Source organism: Electrophorus electricus, chromosome 1 (assembly GCF_041902795.1).
Source record: "Electrophorus electricus isolate QZ-2024a chromosome 1, ASM4190279v1, whole genome shotgun sequence".
Lineage (NCBI taxonomy): Eukaryota > Metazoa > Chordata > Actinopteri > Gymnotiformes > Gymnotidae > Electrophorus > Electrophorus electricus.
The window spans coordinates 38,609,524-38,629,505 of NC_137497.1; the positions used below are offsets into that span (position 1 = coordinate 38,609,524).

Below are 19,982 nucleotides of genomic sequence, written 5' to 3' on the forward strand. Positions count from 1 at the left end.
TGTCACTGTTGGGCCCTTAACCCTCAATTGCTCAAGCTGTACTCATTCATAATTGTAAGTTGCTTGGTTTCTTAATGATTGTAAGCCATCAAGGTGTCTGAAGCAAGAAAGCAACCTCTTACCCTCATATTCCCTCTTATCTGACAAGACCCTTAGAATGAGATTTTCATGATTGGTGGTATCCAATGTCTTATTTGAAATGTCCTCTTATATAATGGTGTGTACATTTACCAGAAAGTTAAACTTTTATCTCATCTGTCCACAGAGCATTGCACTAGCAATGATATGAACCATCTAGGTGGTCTCTAGCCAACAGGCAGAGTAGCAATTGTGCTTATTTTCTTCTGTTTACAAACTATAAACTATAGATAAACTATAGGTGGAGATCTGGAATCACATGACCTTCGGAGAAATGGTTATGGGTTTTTTTGTGGGTTTTGGTTTTTTTTTTTTGCACCACAATATACATATTGCAAAATAATTCAGTTGTGAAGAGAAGGTAAACAGAATTGTATATATTTTTTTGTTTTGATTTGTTTAGAAGCAAATGAAGTGTTGTTAAGATCTACAAAGTTCAGATTTCTATCACTTTGACACTAAATATAACTGAATAGCAACTTAATTAATGACAAATCGTATTCTTGAGTGTCTAAGTAACTCTACATTCATTTATTTCCACATCTCCCTGAGTATTGTTTACTCTTTTTTGAAATTCAAACACATTGACCTGAAAGTACAGTAAGACCCTGCATTTCTGTGTGTTCTCTGATGGTCTGTCTTCAGTGTGAATAGGTTAGTCCCTGGAGCATCCATGCCTTTAATCCCACTTAACATGTTTCCTTTGGCTGTGACACATTTCCTAACAGTCATGTTTTTTTTTCTTTTCTCATTAGTTGTTCTTTGTACAGTAGACCTTCATCTACCTTCAAAGTCTTACAGGCAGCATCACTACCTGCAAGCATGGATCATATTTATGCATGTAGGAGGAGATGAGACACTTCCTCATTGCTCTGGGTTGCATCACGACGAATTAAAAAGCAGCCTGTTGGATTCACTGTTCCTCCCTGACAACACATGCTCCTTGCCTGTGACTCCGCAAACCTACCGCTGTTGCATCATGGCATTCAATCAGTCAGATCCTGTTGGCTTTCTCACTTTACATGGAGGAAAGTAAATGACAGGACATCCCAGCATGTAGTGTTGGTGCCTGCTTACAAACACTGCTGTGATGCAAGGCAAGAGCCATCACACCTTGCCTACAGTGTTTTACATGGGTGGCTTTTTCTATGGCAAACGAACTGGGACTAGTTTGTCTATAGGAGCATGGAGAAACTTTATCTCCAAAGGTCAGCCATCAGGATGACTACTGGGACTTTGTTCAAAGAATGCTCGCATAAGATTTGCAATGGTTTTCAGGCAATAGGGCAGTTTAAAAAAAATGTGAAATGAGTTTCAGTTTAAGATTCTGGTTGGCTATTGCAAATTCAATTATTCTGCATATTTTAGAAAAGATTAAAAAAAAAGAAAATTAAAATGTGAGTGGTTGTGAGCATGCTTATTAATGCCTTAATTGTCCACAGACAATCTCAGCTAGCAGTGAGAACGTCCTCCTTCAAGCATTTGTTTGTACATAAAATGATGCACTATGCACCAGACTCATTTGCGTGCAAGTCACTTTGAGTGTGCGGCCCATCACCCATGGCTCAGCGGGGGCGCCAACCCTCGTGCTTTGTCTTTCACATGTCTTTCAGCTACCAAGCCCTCTTGACAGGAGAGGAGAAACAAGCAACAAATCTCTCAATCACTATCCCCTCCAATCTCGCTCTTTCTCTCTCAAACCATGCCAATGCCACATTGAAAACTCTCTGTTCTCTTCTTTGGCTTTTCATCAGTGGGTGAAGAAGCAGCCATGCAAGGCCCCTCCCTAGGAAAGAGGACAGAGAAGATACTGCTTTCCTCGTCTGACACCAACCTGAGCTGTTTCACCTTGATAATTACAGCAAATGGCATGAAACATATAATAGATGGTCCTTCTTATGTTCAAAAGAACCCAGGGTGTTCCAGAGGTCTTCTGAGGAACTGATGTCCTTTTTATTGTTGGCAAAAAAAGGATATGAACATTTGTCACATTTTTTGTCTTGTATCATCAAAATAAATTAAAGAAAGACTTGATTAACATGTTAAGTTCAGTAGCAAAAGCTAAAAATGTATTTATTTTTCTCACTTGAGGACTCTTTGTTCTTGCAGGATTTTTGCATTGTTACTTTCCTTCTCATCAATGATCAGCATTCTGCAATGGTTGTCCTTCATTTTGTTGTAGCTGAAAGAGGTAGATCCCCTTTAAGATTTACCCTCAAGAACTAGAACATTCCAAATTTTTCAGTTAATTTTCCACGTTTTGGACTGGACTCAAAATTTATTTCTAAGATGGCTGAAATATGTTTTTGTTGTATTTTAATAAGCATAATAAAATACCTCAAATGATCTCTTTTAAAGAGTAAGCGAGGTGTACTTATTTCATAAACATAAAAGGAAAAAAACGTTGTGAATCATACCCATTCGAGTTAACATACCCAGCTATCTTATCCATTGGGTTCACTGCATTACAACTTATGACAATAAAACTGATGACATTTAGAACAGATAAACAAAACTGCAAGTTAACAACCACATTGTCACATTTATAGAACAACAAACCACCTCACCAGGCACCAGATCAGTTCTATTGTAGACCTATCAGCATGAAATCATCTGCTTATTCACAATATGCCAAAAAGCTTTGGAAAAAGATAAACGAAAACTGAAAGTAAGGTCATTGTCCTTCCTGAATGAAGGATTTTTGCACATTCAGGTTTCTGGGTTTTTCCACACATTCACATTTCCATAAGAATGAGAAATCAAAAATCAAACACCTATGTTCTTGACGAAGCTCACGCATAAGTAGTTCAGTTCAAAGACAACGCATTTTGGGAGGGAAAATGTCCCTCATAAGTTCATAAAGTATCAGCTAAAAAATTCATGTGGCAAGAGGAAAAGATCATGTCCATGCCATAATACACAGAGAAATCCTGTTGTTCGTCAAAAACCTGGTGTCAAACCATTTAATGTCATTACCCCAAAACATTTCTCTGCCGATCGCAGCATTTGGCAGATCGCAGCATTAGAACCACCAGAGCCTGTTTAGCCCTAAACATGTAAACAAACGAACTCTTACATTTCAAATGTATTTTTCCAACTTGTTTTATGCATGTATATAATCTAAATCCACAGACCTTGCCCCATTCATCTCAAAATGTTCTCCTGTTGCTTGTGACTCATTTGTTAGCCTGTTAAAGCTATCAAATGACTCGCAAGAATAACTGCAGGTCCCATGCCTTAACCTTCTGTCGTTTAATTTCAGCCATATTTTTGCATGCTCGGCAGGTCGAAAGAAGCTATGAGAAAAAGCCACTTCCTTCCATGGTTCCATAGAGGTCAGCCAGTTTTTTGAAGCGAGGCCCCCAGTTACTGAGGTAGTCATAGCTCTGTTCTGAGTCTGAACTGAGGGACTCGAGTGAGCTGAGCGACTCTGCCACTGAGCCACTGCCTTCAAATGCGTAGGTTTGGAGTGAGTCGTATGGAGGTGCAGAAGGGTCTGCATCAGCCTCCTTCAGCCGGTCCCAGATGAACTCCCGAAATAGCACATTGTCGGGAAGCATCTTATACGCCAACCTAGAGGCTGTGGATGGTGGGTAGGAGAAGAATGTTGGTGTCTCGGGAGTGACGTCCCGTCGAACCTTGGGGTCACGCATAATGTTGAGGTTGCGCAAAGCAACCATGTCGAAGGCCTCAGTGTCCTCCTCACCGCCTCCCTCATCATCATAGCGGACAATGTTTTCTCGGACGTCTCGCTCATCCTCCAAGATCAGGGGCTCCTTTCGTCGGTGACGCATCATCACAATCAGCAGGACAAAAACTGAAAAACACACACAGGCATAACTTTACAGTAACCACACAATTTATTTATCTAGATAGTCAAAGAATTCTAGTTATTCCCATCAGCTATCTGATGGATAGAAGTGCAAACGTCTTAATGATCAAAAGTGCACCTACCTCTGGTCTTTTATTTATTTATTTATTTATTTTTAATCCCCCAGTTTAGCCTCAATCTATTGAAAAACTATTGGCAAATTCTGTTACATAATACTGGTGGGTCAGTGTTGTACACTATATTGTAAATACCTGCCAATGGCAATATGGGTAGCAAAACTCAATGCATGACCCAGAAGCAAAACTTCAAAGCCATATACAGTAAATTACAATTTAATGTAACTTGAACTGTTATCTGAGTGTTAAAAACACTCATCACCTCTCATCAAACTCTCAGTTTATTATATTTATACTTAATTAAATGGTTTAAGGAAACATTTCTGTTTGGGTTTACAGATAGATATATGCTTTATGCTTGCCAGATTTCTTGTGATTAAAACATAATGCTTTATGCTAGCAAAACTGAACATAAATGTCTGGAAAATTTATAATAAACAAATAAACTAAATTAAAAAGCTGTTTCAATCAAAGCCTGCAAGCAGGCCACAGCAACAAACATGACCTGGGCAAACAAATGAAGGCCCTTCTAAAAAAGAGCCCTCTCATTTTTGAAATACAACTCAGAAGGATTAATTCTAGCTTCAGTCCAATCACTGGATAAACACTGAATTTCATATAAGCATTCCCCACATGAAATAGTGGATTGTCCAATGAACAGAACTTCTATTGCCTAATTTCCCAAAATAATTTAGTAAGCACACAAAACTTCAAATATCCAACATGTGCAAGTAAACTGTAACACTGGGTACAGCGTAATAACAGCATGTTCTACACCTGTAAAGTTAACATGAATTGTTGAAAGTGTTTCCTGTTAATTACTCAAAATGAGCATTTACCTTATTTTCTGTTGAGATAACAGTCTAAACGTAGAGACCCTGTACATGCAGCAAATAATCTCACTTTCATTTTTGATACACAGGCATTAATTTACATATGCTGAATCTAAATTATAGCATTTTCAGACTTATGCATTATTATTAGGCCTGAGTATCATTTACTGCACCTAGAGTGCCCATACAGAGTTTCCATTTACAACTTAGTGCCATTTGCTCTTCTTCACAAATGCTGTGAAAATGACTCTTTCACCAGCTCTCCAGAAACAAAGAGGAAAGCCAGCTTCATTACCAGATGGAGCAAATAATTTGCAAGCCAAGTTAAATGCACATACAACCTTACTTGCTCCAGTCTACAAACCTGCATGTCACACATGAGCACAATCATGCACATGCGCAGACATTAACATTAATGATCAATCAAATTGCAATGTAGTAATATTAGAAAACATGTTAAATTAGCACATACTGGTTTAAAAATATACATCAATTCCAAAGCATTTCCAGTAGCATCCATCAGTACCTCTCACCAAATTTCAGCCTCTTCTTCTTCCCCTCATATCGGGTGGGAAAATAACCAACAGTGCCTGGTGTTGACTGGCAAATGCCTAATGATCCCTCATCCATCAACCCCTCAGCAGGGAGGGTGAAAAATCACTCAATATGTCTCGTCTCTGTGGTGTCTGGATTTCCGTGGTGCTTGTGAACCTAGCAGCAAGTGAGGCACACACCATCTTCGTGTGTTGTCATTGTGGCAAGAGAAAGGAAGAGAAAAGGAAGAGGTAGGGGTCCAAGCACTCTGATGAGAGGTGGAGCTGCACAATCAGGTGATGGAGACTTGGGTGTCACATGTCAGTCTTACAGAATGAAGTGTTAATGAGATGTGTTGAAGCTTAGGTGTCAAAATGCCTGGGAAACTAAATCACGTGTGGGTTCATTGCACTTAATTTGGTGAGTAAATTATACTTTCTCTGCACCAAGTATATATATATAAACATGATCTTTCTTGTACAGAAAAACAGGGAATTTTAATGAAAGATGTACAAGTTGTGTACTTTAAAAAATATCTTGTTTTATTTAAGATTAATAAAAAATGCCGTTGTAGAAACCATACTTTGCTTTAGACATCTCTGTTTTGGGCACTAGATGCAAATTGGCACCCCAAGGAAAGATCAATTTCACGTTATACAGGACTTGCTGTAATTGAATTGTGTAAACGATCCATGATGTGCAGTCGATGAAGAACAAGGAGAATTTTCAGTGCCTCTCTCTCTGTCCCCTTTGGCTTATGTGCATCATGATAATGAACTGAAGCTTGGCATGCTGCAGTCCTATCTGTGCCTAGGCCATCTCTGTCAGAGCCAGCACTCACCTGTCCCGACATGTCAGACAGCTTATCAGGTAGATAAAACTTACAATGCTGTTATGAAGCTAAGCTCACTGCATGGCACATGCATTGACAAGAAATAAAAAAATAACATTACAAGAACTTATTGTTTTCTTTTACTGTTTGTTCCTCCATTTTATGATCTTTATGCTTTCAAGCTTCTATGAAACTATGCCATGGCAAGCAAATCCACATCTGTTATGATTTAACAATCTTTGCATGTTAATAACTCAGGAATCTGATATGTGTGTTCTCATTTTAAATGTAGTCTATGCACTCTACTGCAATTTGGGCAAATAACTCTGTTTCAACTGTATAAAAATGGGAGGTGTGGTCAGTTTGACACATCCTGATTGAGCCAACACTTTAGAGGCTATACAATAGATAAAATAGAACTGTCATCCCCAATGTGTGGCATTTAAATGTAGTGTAGAGGACTGTCAAGTGGACTCACCTCCAGCAACTTCCTCATGTAGGTTTTGTGCGAGAGAGGGGGATTCATTCTCCCTTTATGCAGACAAGACGAATTCTGAGTCCCATTCACATCGATGTGAAATTCTGGGCATTACACCAAAAGTTAGCGGTTAATTTTCTTCTTCAGTGATTATTTTGTTTCATGTCTGTTCAGCTAGTTGGCATTGCTGCCACAGTAAGCGGAAGGGTGGGTGGGGGGTGTAGCATAAAGTGGATCATGTAACGAGGCACACTCACTTATGCAAACTATAATGCTTTTCACTCCACTGACTTGAATAGGTGTGCTTTATCCAGCCTTACCTTATGAAAAATCTTTAATTAAAAGGCATTCAAAATCTAAATCTAGGCGTTTTATATAACCATGCAATGTGATAAGGCTGTGAATCTCAAAGTGGACTTTATGATGAAGACAAGTCTAGCATGCTCCTAGACAAGGGATGAGGTTTTACAGAGGCATATTGTCTGGGCATATACTAACAATTTAAATTAAAAAAAAGAGACAGAATTCTTGTCTTACTGAAAACATTTCCACAATTTTGTGTTGTCATAAAATTGTCACATGTAGTTTTCTTCTTTTTTTGTGACAGATACATATCCATGGATTGCATTGTGTTCAAAATTTCATTGTAAATCTTCATAGGTTCACATAAATAAAAGCAATACAGATCAAAGACTGTATGAAAATTTTGTAATTTAAAGATGGCCAGCTCTAGCTTAGCTCTTTCTAAGACTGACTCTAAAATTTCTGGTAAACGTTTTACCATTCTTGAAAATCTTCATACTTTAAAATTAGGCTTCATAAAAGGGACATTTATATGGAGTTAGAAGAAAGTTTCCAGCACCAGAGGCTTGATGAACACTTGCCCAGAGCAGGCTGCTCACATAGGTGTTTGCCAACAATCACTCTTAACAACCACTTTCAACAGCTGTTGAATGTGCCTTTATTGTGGTAACCAATCAGAGTTTACATGTATTAAGTGGGTTATAAGTTGACATAATTCCCATCCCACAGTTCTGTTGCTGAAATGGTGGGCACAGATAGGTTATAAATGTTTGTCATTGGTTTCTCCTTTAATTGTATCTCTCATTTGTGTCCTGGCCAATTCAATCTGTCATTCTATGCCACGCTTCCAGCTAAGAACCACATACTGTATGAATACATTTATGAGTTATTTATGAATGAGAGCAATATCACAAGTCTGCTCATTCTTGGAGAGATTTGTCTTTGCTGCCATTTTGATTATGTAGAAGCACATAGGTCTATGGCGAGTGACAGTCTACGATCTTTGCTTGGGTGCTGGCAGAGCTTAGTTCACTCTCCACTGGGAGAGCAGGGCCGCAGGCTGACAGCTCCTCAGGAGACCTCGCTCATTTCTCCTACAGCTCATCTGGCCTCACAGCCAAACAAGGCAATCACAGACCATTGGCCACACCATGGCAGCTAACAGACTGAGCCTGAACTGGGCAGAAGGGGAGAAGCTCGAGAGATGATGGAGATAGAGAGAGATAGAAAGAAATAAAAGAGAAAGAGGGAAAGAGACAGGGGAGGCGAGAGCAAGGTAAGAGAGAGAGAGAGAGAGAGAGAGAGAGAAAGAGACGAGAGAGAGAGAAGACAGCATGGTGTTGCTAGCGGAGTTAAAGCAGTGTAGGGCAGGAAGGGAAGGACATGAAAAAAAGCAGAAGTGAAGAGGAGAAAGATGGGAGAAAAAAGAGCATATAATTCCAAATCAGAGTGATGACACTGTAAAGGAGTGCAACAAAGCGGAGAGGTGCAAAGAGGATAAGGAGAAGGCATGTGAAAGAATCGCATGGTTTAGGCGGGCTGCTCATAAAGAAACAACGAAAGATGCCACAACATCCATGTCGCAAAAGTCCTGCAGCACTTGGGGCTGCTCGTCACTGACTGGCAGCATAAGGCTGTGTTACAATAAGCAGAGGAAGGATTCTGTTATAGTGGATGAAATCTTTCACCACAGGAAAGCCCCTTCACTCACTTTCCTTAACTCTTTGAAGTTGTCATTGCACTCAAAAGCACAAATATTTCACAGCTTAAAATGAGGGCAAGCTCCTGACACAAGGCCTTCTTACAGTTTTTCAACTACAAACTGCTTTTATCCCACTTTGGGTGTTTTTCCAACCTGTTCAAACATTGGGCTCGGTAATGTAGTATAACTCTGAAAAGGTCTAGAGAACAGAAGATTTTTGTCTTAAAGAGATAAAGAGTTCTTGATGGAGGAGGATACACAAGGGGAGCATATTTAATGTGCTGATCACTCTGCGGGTAGAGTGAATTTCCTTCATCAGTGGCTTTATAGAAAGCAATTTGGAATGGGGCAATACAGCTCTTATATGCTGAAAACAAAGCCACTGGGCCAGATGGGCCTCTGTGTACTGCTTAAAAAGCACTATCTAAAGCAGCATGACATTAGTTATTCACTGTGATGTTCTCTATCAAAGAGTAGCTAAAAGTTGAGGGCCGTGCTATCTGGAAAATTGGTGGCCTTGTTGCTTGTAGAACATTATAAAAGTACTAAAACATGTACCCTATAAATTATATATATATATATATATATATATATATATATATATATAGAGAGAGAGAGAGAGAGAGAGAGAGAGAGAGAGAGAGAGAGAGAGATTCAAAATTGTAGTAAAGTGTAGTAAAGTTCCAGTGAAACAGAACATTTCACACAGAGGTCCTTCAACAGCTGTAAAAGCATTGTCCGAAACATTCTGTGTCTCTGGAAACTGTGTACAATTTTGAATATCTTTGCATCTCTTACTACATCTCTTACTGCAGTTACCCACCTGGAATCTTCTTTGGATTTCTTATGTGTGTGTGTGTGTGTGTGTGTGTGTGTGAGTACATGCGTGTGTGTGCATGCGTGTGTGTGTAAATAGGTTACATGGTGATTGAGGTTCTTAGTACTTATGTGTTTTACAGGCTGAGAACTGTTATGAGGTTTCGGCAGGCCTTACCCAGCAATGTAAAGATGCAGGCGAGAATGGCGACCAGGGCTCCGGTGCTAAGGCCGGCAGGGAGTGTGTGGGCCACAGCCCCACAGGCCTGCGGAACGCCCTCCACATCACAGTCACACACCCGCACCAACAACGTGTTGGTGCTACTCAAGGTCGGACTGCCACTGTCTGTGATGAGTACAGGCAGCTGGTACAGTGCTTGTTCCCTCCGCTGGAACCCATCTCGGCTGGTCAGCACTGACGCTGTGTTGTCTATGGGAAGAAGAGGTTGGGGTCAGCATAGAAAGGTCAAGGTCACAATCTAAGATTTATTACAATGAGGGTTTTTTTTTTGTTTTCTATTAGCACACCAAGCAATGGATGAATATGCATTTATAATTATTTGAATTAAATTATTAAATGAACATCTTGGATGCATGGATGGATGGATAGGACTAAATGAATAGGAAGGATGGATAGGTGAGTCGATGGATGGATTTACGATTGTCACACACTTCCCATCAACCCTAGTTCTTCTCACTCTGTCTCACCTGTTGGCTCAGCTGAGTCAATGGTTTCTTTCCTGGACTGCATTTACCAGAATCTACATTACATCTGTAGCATCTCAATCCACCAACTATAAGCCACTTATACATTTGACGTCACCTGATTATTGACTCTGTACGGCCATTATCACTTTAGGTTTCACTATATATACTATCATGTTCAGTTTTTTTATCCCATGCATACAAAGTGTTTTTCTTGTGTGCCAGTAGTGTGTACCAACCTGTTTTGCTACCATCTGTGGTTTTTGTCTTATCCTGGTTTGTATTGTTAATTTTTCATTTTGGCTTCCTGACCTGGACTGAATTTTCCACTACATTTCTGTTACTCCCTTATGTACTGTTTGATTCTCATCACATTATTGACATATGCTTATTTTCTGACTATGGTTTTGGATTAGTCCTTTGTGAATAAAACCATATTGTTCATTTTTATCCATGAGTGCCTGGCCAGTTTGTGTCACATATATAAATAAAAATATATGCAGAATATTAGATAATAATAGAGATCTTAAATATAGAAATGCACCTAATATGACACAAAGCAATCACATTAGATAAAATCATCCTCTGGAGACCTGATGGAAATAATTTGAGGCACATTTGATAATGTTCTCTAGAAAAATCATATCCTTATAAGTATCCCACACTGAATTAATGGCAATGACAAAACTTGACGATAAACAAAAAACAAACAAACAAAAAAACAAATCATACAAACAGAAAAAATTTTCATTCATCTCTTTGAGACAAAAAATGAACAGAAGAGAGGTATTTGTGCTCAAGTAGGAATGCTTTACTCATAGATTAAATCATACTTTCAAATGGGACCATTTTCCTTAAAATATCTGATCTGTTTATACCCCTGCACTACTAAACCAGCAATTAACATTCATGGAAATTCTAATCTGGAAAACTGCATTCAAAGGTGAGGCAAATAAGCCGTGAGTTTTAACGTCTTATTTATGGACAATATCTTGAGGTCGGATATTCGGATATAACACACAGGCCCACTAATGTGGTAGCTGAAGGTGTCTTCTGCATCTGTACTATACACAGTAGTTTAGTTGCATTGCTTCATTGGCCAATGATGAGCAGTGTCCAGAAATATTATTTTTAGATATTTATTTTCTATTACGTTAGAGACTTGAATGAAGATCTTACAGCCAGAAATGCCAAGTACAGCACTACATGAGTTAGAGTAGAAGGCCTGCAGAATTATAGGAACAACACTAAGGGGTTCTGCTGTATAAAAAAAGTTGGACTTCAGCCCTAAACCAATGACGTAGGCTCACAATGGCATCCTCAAACACAGTTTTGAATTTACAAGTAATGATCACCCTGGCTGGTTAATTTTGCATTGTTTTAAGCACTAAGTAAAACTGCTGCTGAATTATGCAGTGAGACACGTTTGGTAGCTGAAAGACAGCATTGAGAATGAATGGAAATATATAATTTTAGCAAGTAAAATTTCTTTCAAAATTCCACATTGTGGTTGTTACCATACAAAGACCTTAACAGCAGCAAAATTCGACTTTATAGAAACTGAACTGTTAAACATAACCCTTTAATACTACAAACCCAGATTTAAAACTCAGGCTTTGACGTACAGCGTTAATACGTCTGCATTCTGTCTAGTTCTGAGTCTGGCGTTAGCCCCGGGCGGCGCTTGGGAGGTGCCCCGCCTACCTTTGTTGTCCCGCAGTGTGAAGTTGTGGTTGCTAGTGGCAGGTGAGGCGAGCGAGAAGAAGAAGCGATGGCCGCCAGGGGGCTCGTCTTTATCCACTGCGCTGATGGTCTGGATCACCTGAGCACAAGAAACCAGACAGGAGAGTGTTTGGTTGCTTGCTCGTAGCTGGTTACAGGAAACATTGAGACATAAACGGTGGGGCAATCGCGTGCATGCCATTGAACGAGCCATCAGCCTCCATGGCTTGGGAGGCTTGCAACAGCATGGTGCAAAAACGGTTCATCAGACTGCTAGATGTGATTGCATCTTTACTGAAGTATTTCAATTTTTGTAGTAGTTCACTACATTTCAAAGTCAAATATCTCACTTTTTTTCTCCGCTACATTATGCGAAATCTGTCGTTTTGTGTGCATAAAAACGTAGCATGTCAGAAAGAAAGAAGCACACCAATCAGGGTACAGTGTGCACTTTGTTTGGAAATTGTTTTGTTCCGTGTGCACACCTCTGTGTGCTAGCATACAACTCATTTGTGAACCTGTGTTTAAACAAGTTTTGTTAAACTTGCTGCAAGCAAGTCTTAAATAAACTAGTTTGCAAAAAGTTATTTCATAGCCACTTGGTTCCACCTAATGGAAATTGTTTGCCTTCAGTGTTTAGTGCTTATGATAATTTTAATAGACATCAGTGACAGACTAATTAATGACATTCTATTAAAAAAGACCAATGTACCGAGAGTGACACTAGTCTTTTCACCTAAAATGAGTTGATTAAGCAAGAGCCTTATTACAAAAATGTTAATAGGACATTAGAGCCACAATAAATCATGGTACTTTATTCAATAGTTAAGTACATTTGAAGGCAAATCCTTTTGTACTTTTACTCAAGTGGATGTCTAAAGGAAGGAATTCTACATTTAGTGGAGTAATATTTTACCTTGAGTATCTCTACTTTAACTGAAGTACATGGCTTGTGTACTTTGTCCACCACTGCCTATTGCGTAGAATGAATTATCTTGCTTAAAGCTTGATTTTACCATCCTCAGTAGTGCTAAAGGTATAATACTTCCAAAGGAGTTGATGAGTGTCACTGTGAAATCATCCCCTGCACATCTCAGAGAGCGTGTCAGCATCAATAACATAACTCAGGTACATCTAGTTGATGCAATTATGCTAGTTAATACCAATCAGCATTAAACTGATAAACACAGAGATAATCAAACTCAAGTGAAAATTGATTTCTATCTTAAAGAGCAGATGATGCAGTTTATATTATAAATTATATAGAAATGATATTGAATGAAATGGCTAACAGCTCCTTTTGTGAATTTATACAGATTTAAACTTAAATGACATTATGGTGTTCATGCATTTCTTTATGTTATATGAGTTTAATTAACATTTGAGGCTTTCACTCCAAAGTTAGGGAGATTCTTCCACATTTTTATGTGCATCTCTAGATGTTCTCTTTTGATAAATCATGTTATTCTTAATTCATTAGAGCTAAAGATGACAGATGAAGGAAAATAAATTGGCCTATATCATGATTTATGTTATGGATCAAAGTTGATTCATTATGAAGTCTAAAGTTTTAAGCACAAGTGATACCACTTATCGCTTATAATTGTACTAAGTGGTTATTTGGCAGAACCCAGGCCCGATCTCAAGAGGAGAGTCTTTTTAAAGAGATCTATATCTTCAGGGGTAGTGCAAGAATCAATACCGTCTGATTAACTTATGAGGACACTGTCCTCTTATGAAGAGGTTGCAGGCTCTAGCCAGCTTTCCATTGATCTAGATAATTATATACCAGTGATAGCTAGACTAAGACTAGGCTTGTGTCAGGACAAGGTCTGCAGGACAGAATCAGTCAGTAAATCCCCTCCTGATACACGTTGGTATGCACCAGCCTCCTGGTTCCTTACAGCTGACGTCAACAGAAGTATTGTCACCAGACAGTTGCAGGGAAGTGCTGTGCTAGCGCAAACAAAATTAAATTAATCTGAGCATTATGTTAATTATGTGGTATGTATTTCTGTTATGTAGATTCATGTACAGATTAAACCTGTGTCTCAATCATTAAAAGAAAGGAAAAACAAAATACTTAACGAATTGCTAAATATTTCTAAAACAAATGTTTGTCTTTGAAAGACATTTTTACCTTGAACATTGTGCAAGCCAGAAAGACTGATGGATGCTGTTTTTGTGCTGAGTTTTGTGCTAGATGATCTGTCCTGCCACTGTGAGAACATTCTGTCCACTCACCAACACTGAAACCACGTTTCACCCTGTGATCTGTGATCTTCTCTGATGCTGACACAGGCATGACTTACAAAAACATGGGACATGGGAGATAACCTAGGTCAACTCCAGCTAGTTGGTTTTCAGGGGGTGATGAGGTAGTCTGGATAGTCTTTAGTAATAACCCCTCTTGGCCATCCATTTTTTATGTTGGGCTTTTCCCACTTGCTTTTGCCCACATTTTTTTCACTTTTTAAAAGCCTTATTTTCAAACCACTTCTCAGTGTTTTATTTAGAAAAACAAACACTTATTAACCTTTTTCATTCATATTTAACACTTTTGGTGACCAATATCAGACATTGTTAAATTGTGAAGTGTTAAATTAATGGTGCCCTTTAGAGAGCAGTTGTAGCACTTTAGGGGCATGTTTTAATAAGTGTTGCCTGTATTACTATGGCAACAGAAGAACAGACCTTTCTACACAGTCTTGGGATTGCTGATCTGTTCATCTCTCAGAACTCCATCTTTCTCTGAACTACATGAGCAAAAACCCATATTATATAAAGGGCCCATCTGACAGAAATGACCCTCTGCCCCCCAGCTTTGACACACCATTCTAGCTCATTATGGCATTATGGTGAGACAGATGTCAGTCACTGTGTCCATGGCTCGGCTGTTCATTCACATCAGGTCTGTCATGCCATAGAGCAACCACTGCTATTTCTCCACATGAACAGCGAGATTATGTTTGCCACTGAAATGAAAAGAATGAAAAGTGATAACAGCAGTCACCATGGCTACAGGAAGGGCTACTGGGGTTGTTGTGGAACCCCACCCCTGTGTTGTAGAGAACTGTGTCTGGGTAAGTGTGGAGATAACCACCCAAAGACTAGCCTACCCATAAGCACGATAAAGGCACAACTCAGTTTTTAAAAAGAGGTAAGAAACAGGGATAAGTGTCAAGAGAACAAGAGTAATCACTTGGCTCCCCATGTCTTTTTTGTTATTTACTATTTTACACTGTGACACTAGGCTATGTGCAGTTTCGATTGTCCACATTCAATCACAGACCTTAATGCAATGGTGTCCTTAAGTAAAACTGCCATGAAGGTCATTAAAATGCATGTAATGTGCATATAATGATATTCTAATAGCCACACTTGGGCATTTATGACTTGCATTATGTCTTTGCTATGCCAAATATTTTGTATAATGATAAAGTAATAAATAATTATTTTCAATGGACAGGTGAGTATCCTATTCTAATCTGCATAGATATAACATTTCAGGAATTATAGCAAAGAAGCTGTGTATATCAGAAGCAGCTAAAGCAAACAGGAGACACGTAAGTAAGATATTACGTTTACTGCTCTGTAGAGCCCTGCTTAACCATATCTTACTGGAAAAGTCTGGTTTACTAAATCACAATTCCTGTTACATCACACCAGCTTGTGTGTGTGTGTGTGTGTGTGTGTGTGTGTGTACAAAAGTATGTTGGTTACTGCCAACTTGTATATATGAATTGGTGTACAACTCAAAAGATTCTTCATATGCTTTAGAAGTGCCCCACAGTTTGTAACACTAAGTGCGGGGAAAAGGTGCAGGAGGGAGGTTTGATGCCATGGCCCCTTTGCCATTGGCTTTTCAGACCCATCTCCTTTTGTAAAATGATTCGCTGCTTTAGGATTCTCAACACACAGATTTCTTCTTATGGCACTTACAGCAGCACAAAGACCAAGCTATTGCATGCTCTTGGTCTACCATTACAGAAATCCTTTCATGAACAAATACATTTCTGTTGATTGTGACCTATCACTGCAAAACAGATCAGAGCATAGATCAACATTTTAGGATTTAAGAGATGTTCTGTAATATGTTGTATCACTGTGTTAAAAACTGTATTGCTGTTTGATTAGAATAACCGATTCCATTATCATGAAAAGTAAAGGATTAATGGAAAATTTAAGCAAAAGATTTACCCCGTCATGCCCTACAGTCTGCTCCACAAAATTCTAAAATTGTATTGTGATTTAACCAGATGCAGGACTATCCTGATCATTCTTGGGTAAATCAGGGGCTTTTAACACCTGGAATTAACATCCAGTATGTATGCGCATGTAATATTCAGAAAAGAAAAAGTGGATTTTAGGAACTGTTCACACACAGGCCATTAAAATGCATACACGCAGAGAGCAGATCTCACCTTCCCCCATCATTAAGCAAACGAGCCCTAGCACCATGTATCAGCATCCTCAACCATGTGAGAACTTGGCCATTTTTAAGTGGTGCCCTGATGACGTCCTCTGCTAAACAAGAGCCGTCTGGTCCAATTTCATTTGCTAATGTACAACACTTCGGGATTCTCTTCATCCAAATGCGCATGTTTCACATATCAATTAAGAGATTAAAAGAGACTTTACATGATCCTTCTCTACCCATCAGCAGCAAAAACATCTGCAGATGGTCCACCTGTCTCTTGGGGAGTACTTCCTGTCCGCATACCCCATCGGAGCAGTACAATGTCTGCGCATAAAGGTTCCTTTGGTGCTTGCACTCGCTCACGGCATGTCTGCGATGATTGTGGATCACAACCACGCCTCTCTTGCCTTGGCCCGCCTGCTCACCCTGGACAGCCTGGCTGTAATATCAATTAATACTGCGGCATGAGACAGGCAGGCCGCTGATCCGTGATGCCCCACATTGCACTCCTGGGGAGTGAGCTGCTGCTAATTAGGAGCTGAGAAATGGCAGCATATTATGAGTTTATTATGCTTCCCCATGTTAACTTGCGACACTGAAGGCTTTGCGCGACCGAGCAGCTGGCCAAGTACTGAAGTCTGAGGAAGCCATGCCAATGCAAGGACTATGCAGCTCACTGTGGCTCTGCGCTAAACACAGGCCTGACTGCATGGAGAGATTCTGTGGCGGGCAAAGTGAGCAGTATGAGCAAGAGCAAAGTGCCCATCTACCAGAGACAGAGGATTTCTTTTAATAAGGCCTTTAAAAATTAACGAAGGCTTTTTATAGGCAAATCTTTTTTAATAAAGGGGACTATAAAAAGATGTAAATATGTGGTCATTTAGCAGGCCTGAAGTATTCAGACCAGTAAAGATATATCTATTGCTACTAACAAAGTGAAATGATTGGCACAGGGCCATTATAAAGAGTTTATTCCCTGGATTAGCCTATAATCTTTCACAATATGATTTCGTTTTCTAAGTACAAAGCTGTGACTCCAAACAAGGCAAATGAATTTGATAAGATCTGAAGTGGATAAAGTATAATCGTTAATCTCTGTTACATTTGCAATGGAGCTAAACACTGAATCAGAAGTACATTGTGCTGATTAAGATTCATGGCGAATATGGTGGATGTATCTACTATTTTCATGTGCAACAAAAGCACACTGAAAAATTTCAAAGAGAGTAAATGAAGGAAAAAAATAAAAACAGCCTAATGGCTATTTCTGTACTAGTACATCATTTTGATCTATTGCACTTACTTTCCTTTCCAATCTGGCTTTCCCCTCCTTTTCCTGATTGTATTTTCCAAATGCCAGGAGCAGACAGATCACTACAACTAGTGATATATTCAGTCATTTAGCTACAAAAAGGGCAAATGCTAAATAACTCATATGGAATGCACAGAAGATCCTTACCGAGCAGACCTGTGTCTCCCGCAGGTGAAACAAACTCTGTTTTGTTTTGTTTTTTGATACTTTTAATTACGCATGAATGCGCAGAATGTTTAAACAGCATGCACCACAAATGAAAATACCCTTTTGGAATAATGACATTCGGTGGATCCTCTTGTTGGTATCTGACTTAATGTTGTAAGCATCAATTATGAAAACAGCCTATGTAATCCAAGATGCTATTGATGATGCAGAACAATGTAAGAAATGAAATGAGAGGAAAATGCCAATTTGCAACACCAAACACACACATGCTCATACACACACACACACACACACACACACACACACACACACAAAAGTGCATGCATACACCTAGGACTATTGTTTACCTGTCCAGGTGATGCGTTCTCACAAACAAGTGTTTCATATTCAATGGCAAAGACTGGAGCATTGTCATTTATGTCCATCACTGTGATGACAGCTGTGCCTCTTCCCACCTGAGATGGGTCCTCTGAAAAAGAAGTAGAAAAATAAATAGACAGAGAGTGAGAAGTTGTGAATAGAATTACTTATAAAATATTCAACCTGTTAAATGTGTTTATGCAAAGAAAAAGCAAAATTGTTTCTAGTTACATACAGTTGGCTTGTTAATAGCTGGCAAGCACATACTCCAACCATGTAACACTGTCCAGCAATAAATTCCTCACAATAACTAATTATTTCTGACAGAAGTAAAAGGCAAAAGCTATCACTGAGTAACACTACCAACATTAAATTAGCACACAAGCTCACAAATTTAGTTTGAATTTGGAGGGTTGATTTAAACACTGCAGAAAGTGATAAATAGACAAAAATGAAAAACTTGGAGGCAAATAACCTTTTGGATTTATAGCAGACCTTCCAGTTCTTCCATTTGGAACATTCAAATGTCCAGCTCCAACCACGGCACTGTGCTTATTGTGTGAACCCCTTATTGTGTTTCCTTTTGCATAAATGTCTGTATGTACATACACTCACTACCATTTAATCATAAACATTTATTTATTAGAAACACCTTTTAGCAAACACTCTATAGCCCATCAGCTGCCAAGAACAATTTGTGTCCCCATCCATCAACTATTCATCTTTTTGTGTTTTGACCATAGAGCTGCTGTTAGTGGGGTATTTTTGGATGGCAGACCAAAAAGAGGTCACACTAATTGTTAAAATTACATGCCACTACCATGTCAGGGTCACCTCTGTATTACGAATGGCTCACAACCCAAATATCAGCAGTTGTCCAGTGGTCAGAAACAGTTCAACTAAACTGTGTAACTGTACAAGATTATAATGCACTTATAATGTAGGTGTATCTAATGTGACCACATAAAGTGACCAGTAAATGTCACAAGGAAAGAGTATACGATAAAATGGTTGGTGAGCATAGAGCCCCTTATGTATCGGTATCTTGTGAAATCTTAACCTTTTTCCTTGTTGTCTTCCCCACAAACGTTTTTTAGTGTTTATGGTTTCTAGATGTTTCTGTTTTGAGAGTGTCTGAATTATTAATTTGTTTTTATCCAAGTTTGTCTTTAGTATGATTCAAACAGAATTTGTTCTCTAACGATAAGGTTACGAATAACATAAGCACAGGCTGTCCGATTATTATCGATTTCCATTGGATTTGAGATCTCTTTATAAATGAAACATTTTCTACCTAGGATTATTATAAACTTGGAGAAAGTGGCTTGGATTTCTCTCTATATTCTCTCATTTCTCTCATTCACAAGTTATACTATAATCATACACAGGCACATCTTATATCTTCAATGTAAACTGAGTAGTGTGATATTTATTCCAGTATAAGCATTTATAGAAGGATTGGTGTCTGTATAAAGTGGGCTTGAAAATTGGTAGGGTTACTGTCTAGAATAATGCTAAAGCTGTCTGAAGCTTCAATCCTCAGAGGAATGCTCCTGAAAGACTGTTGGATGTTATTGTTGAGCATTATACATGTTTTGTCCTTGAGGCAGGCCAATACTTATTGGCTTGATTTGGGTTGCAGAGAATACAAGTAAATGCCTTCTTGAGTGCCTCCATACTTAGGAAAAATGATAAAACTCCCCTCCTACAG

The 19,982-nt window shown here is 38.9% G+C and overlaps 1 protein-coding gene across 1 annotated transcript in view; it reads right to left on the bottom strand.

Moving 5' to 3' along the window:
• Positions 1–2,095: 2,095 nt before the first annotated feature.
• Positions 2,096–19,982, bottom strand: part of LOC113582408 (cadherin-7) — a 70,192-nt gene continuing 52,305 nt past the window's right edge. Inside the window, exons 8-11 of the mRNA XM_081718952.1 lie at positions 18,259–18,380; positions 11,994–12,111; positions 9,763–10,014; positions 2,096–3,955 (exon numbers count right to left, since the gene is read on the bottom strand). Coding sequence (XP_081575078.1) covers positions 3,435–3,955; positions 9,763–10,014; positions 11,994–12,111; positions 18,259–18,380 — 1,013 coding nt within the window. The 3' untranslated portion in view covers positions 2,096–3,434. The remainder of the gene's footprint in view (positions 3,956–9,762; positions 10,015–11,993; positions 12,112–18,258; positions 18,381–19,982) is intronic.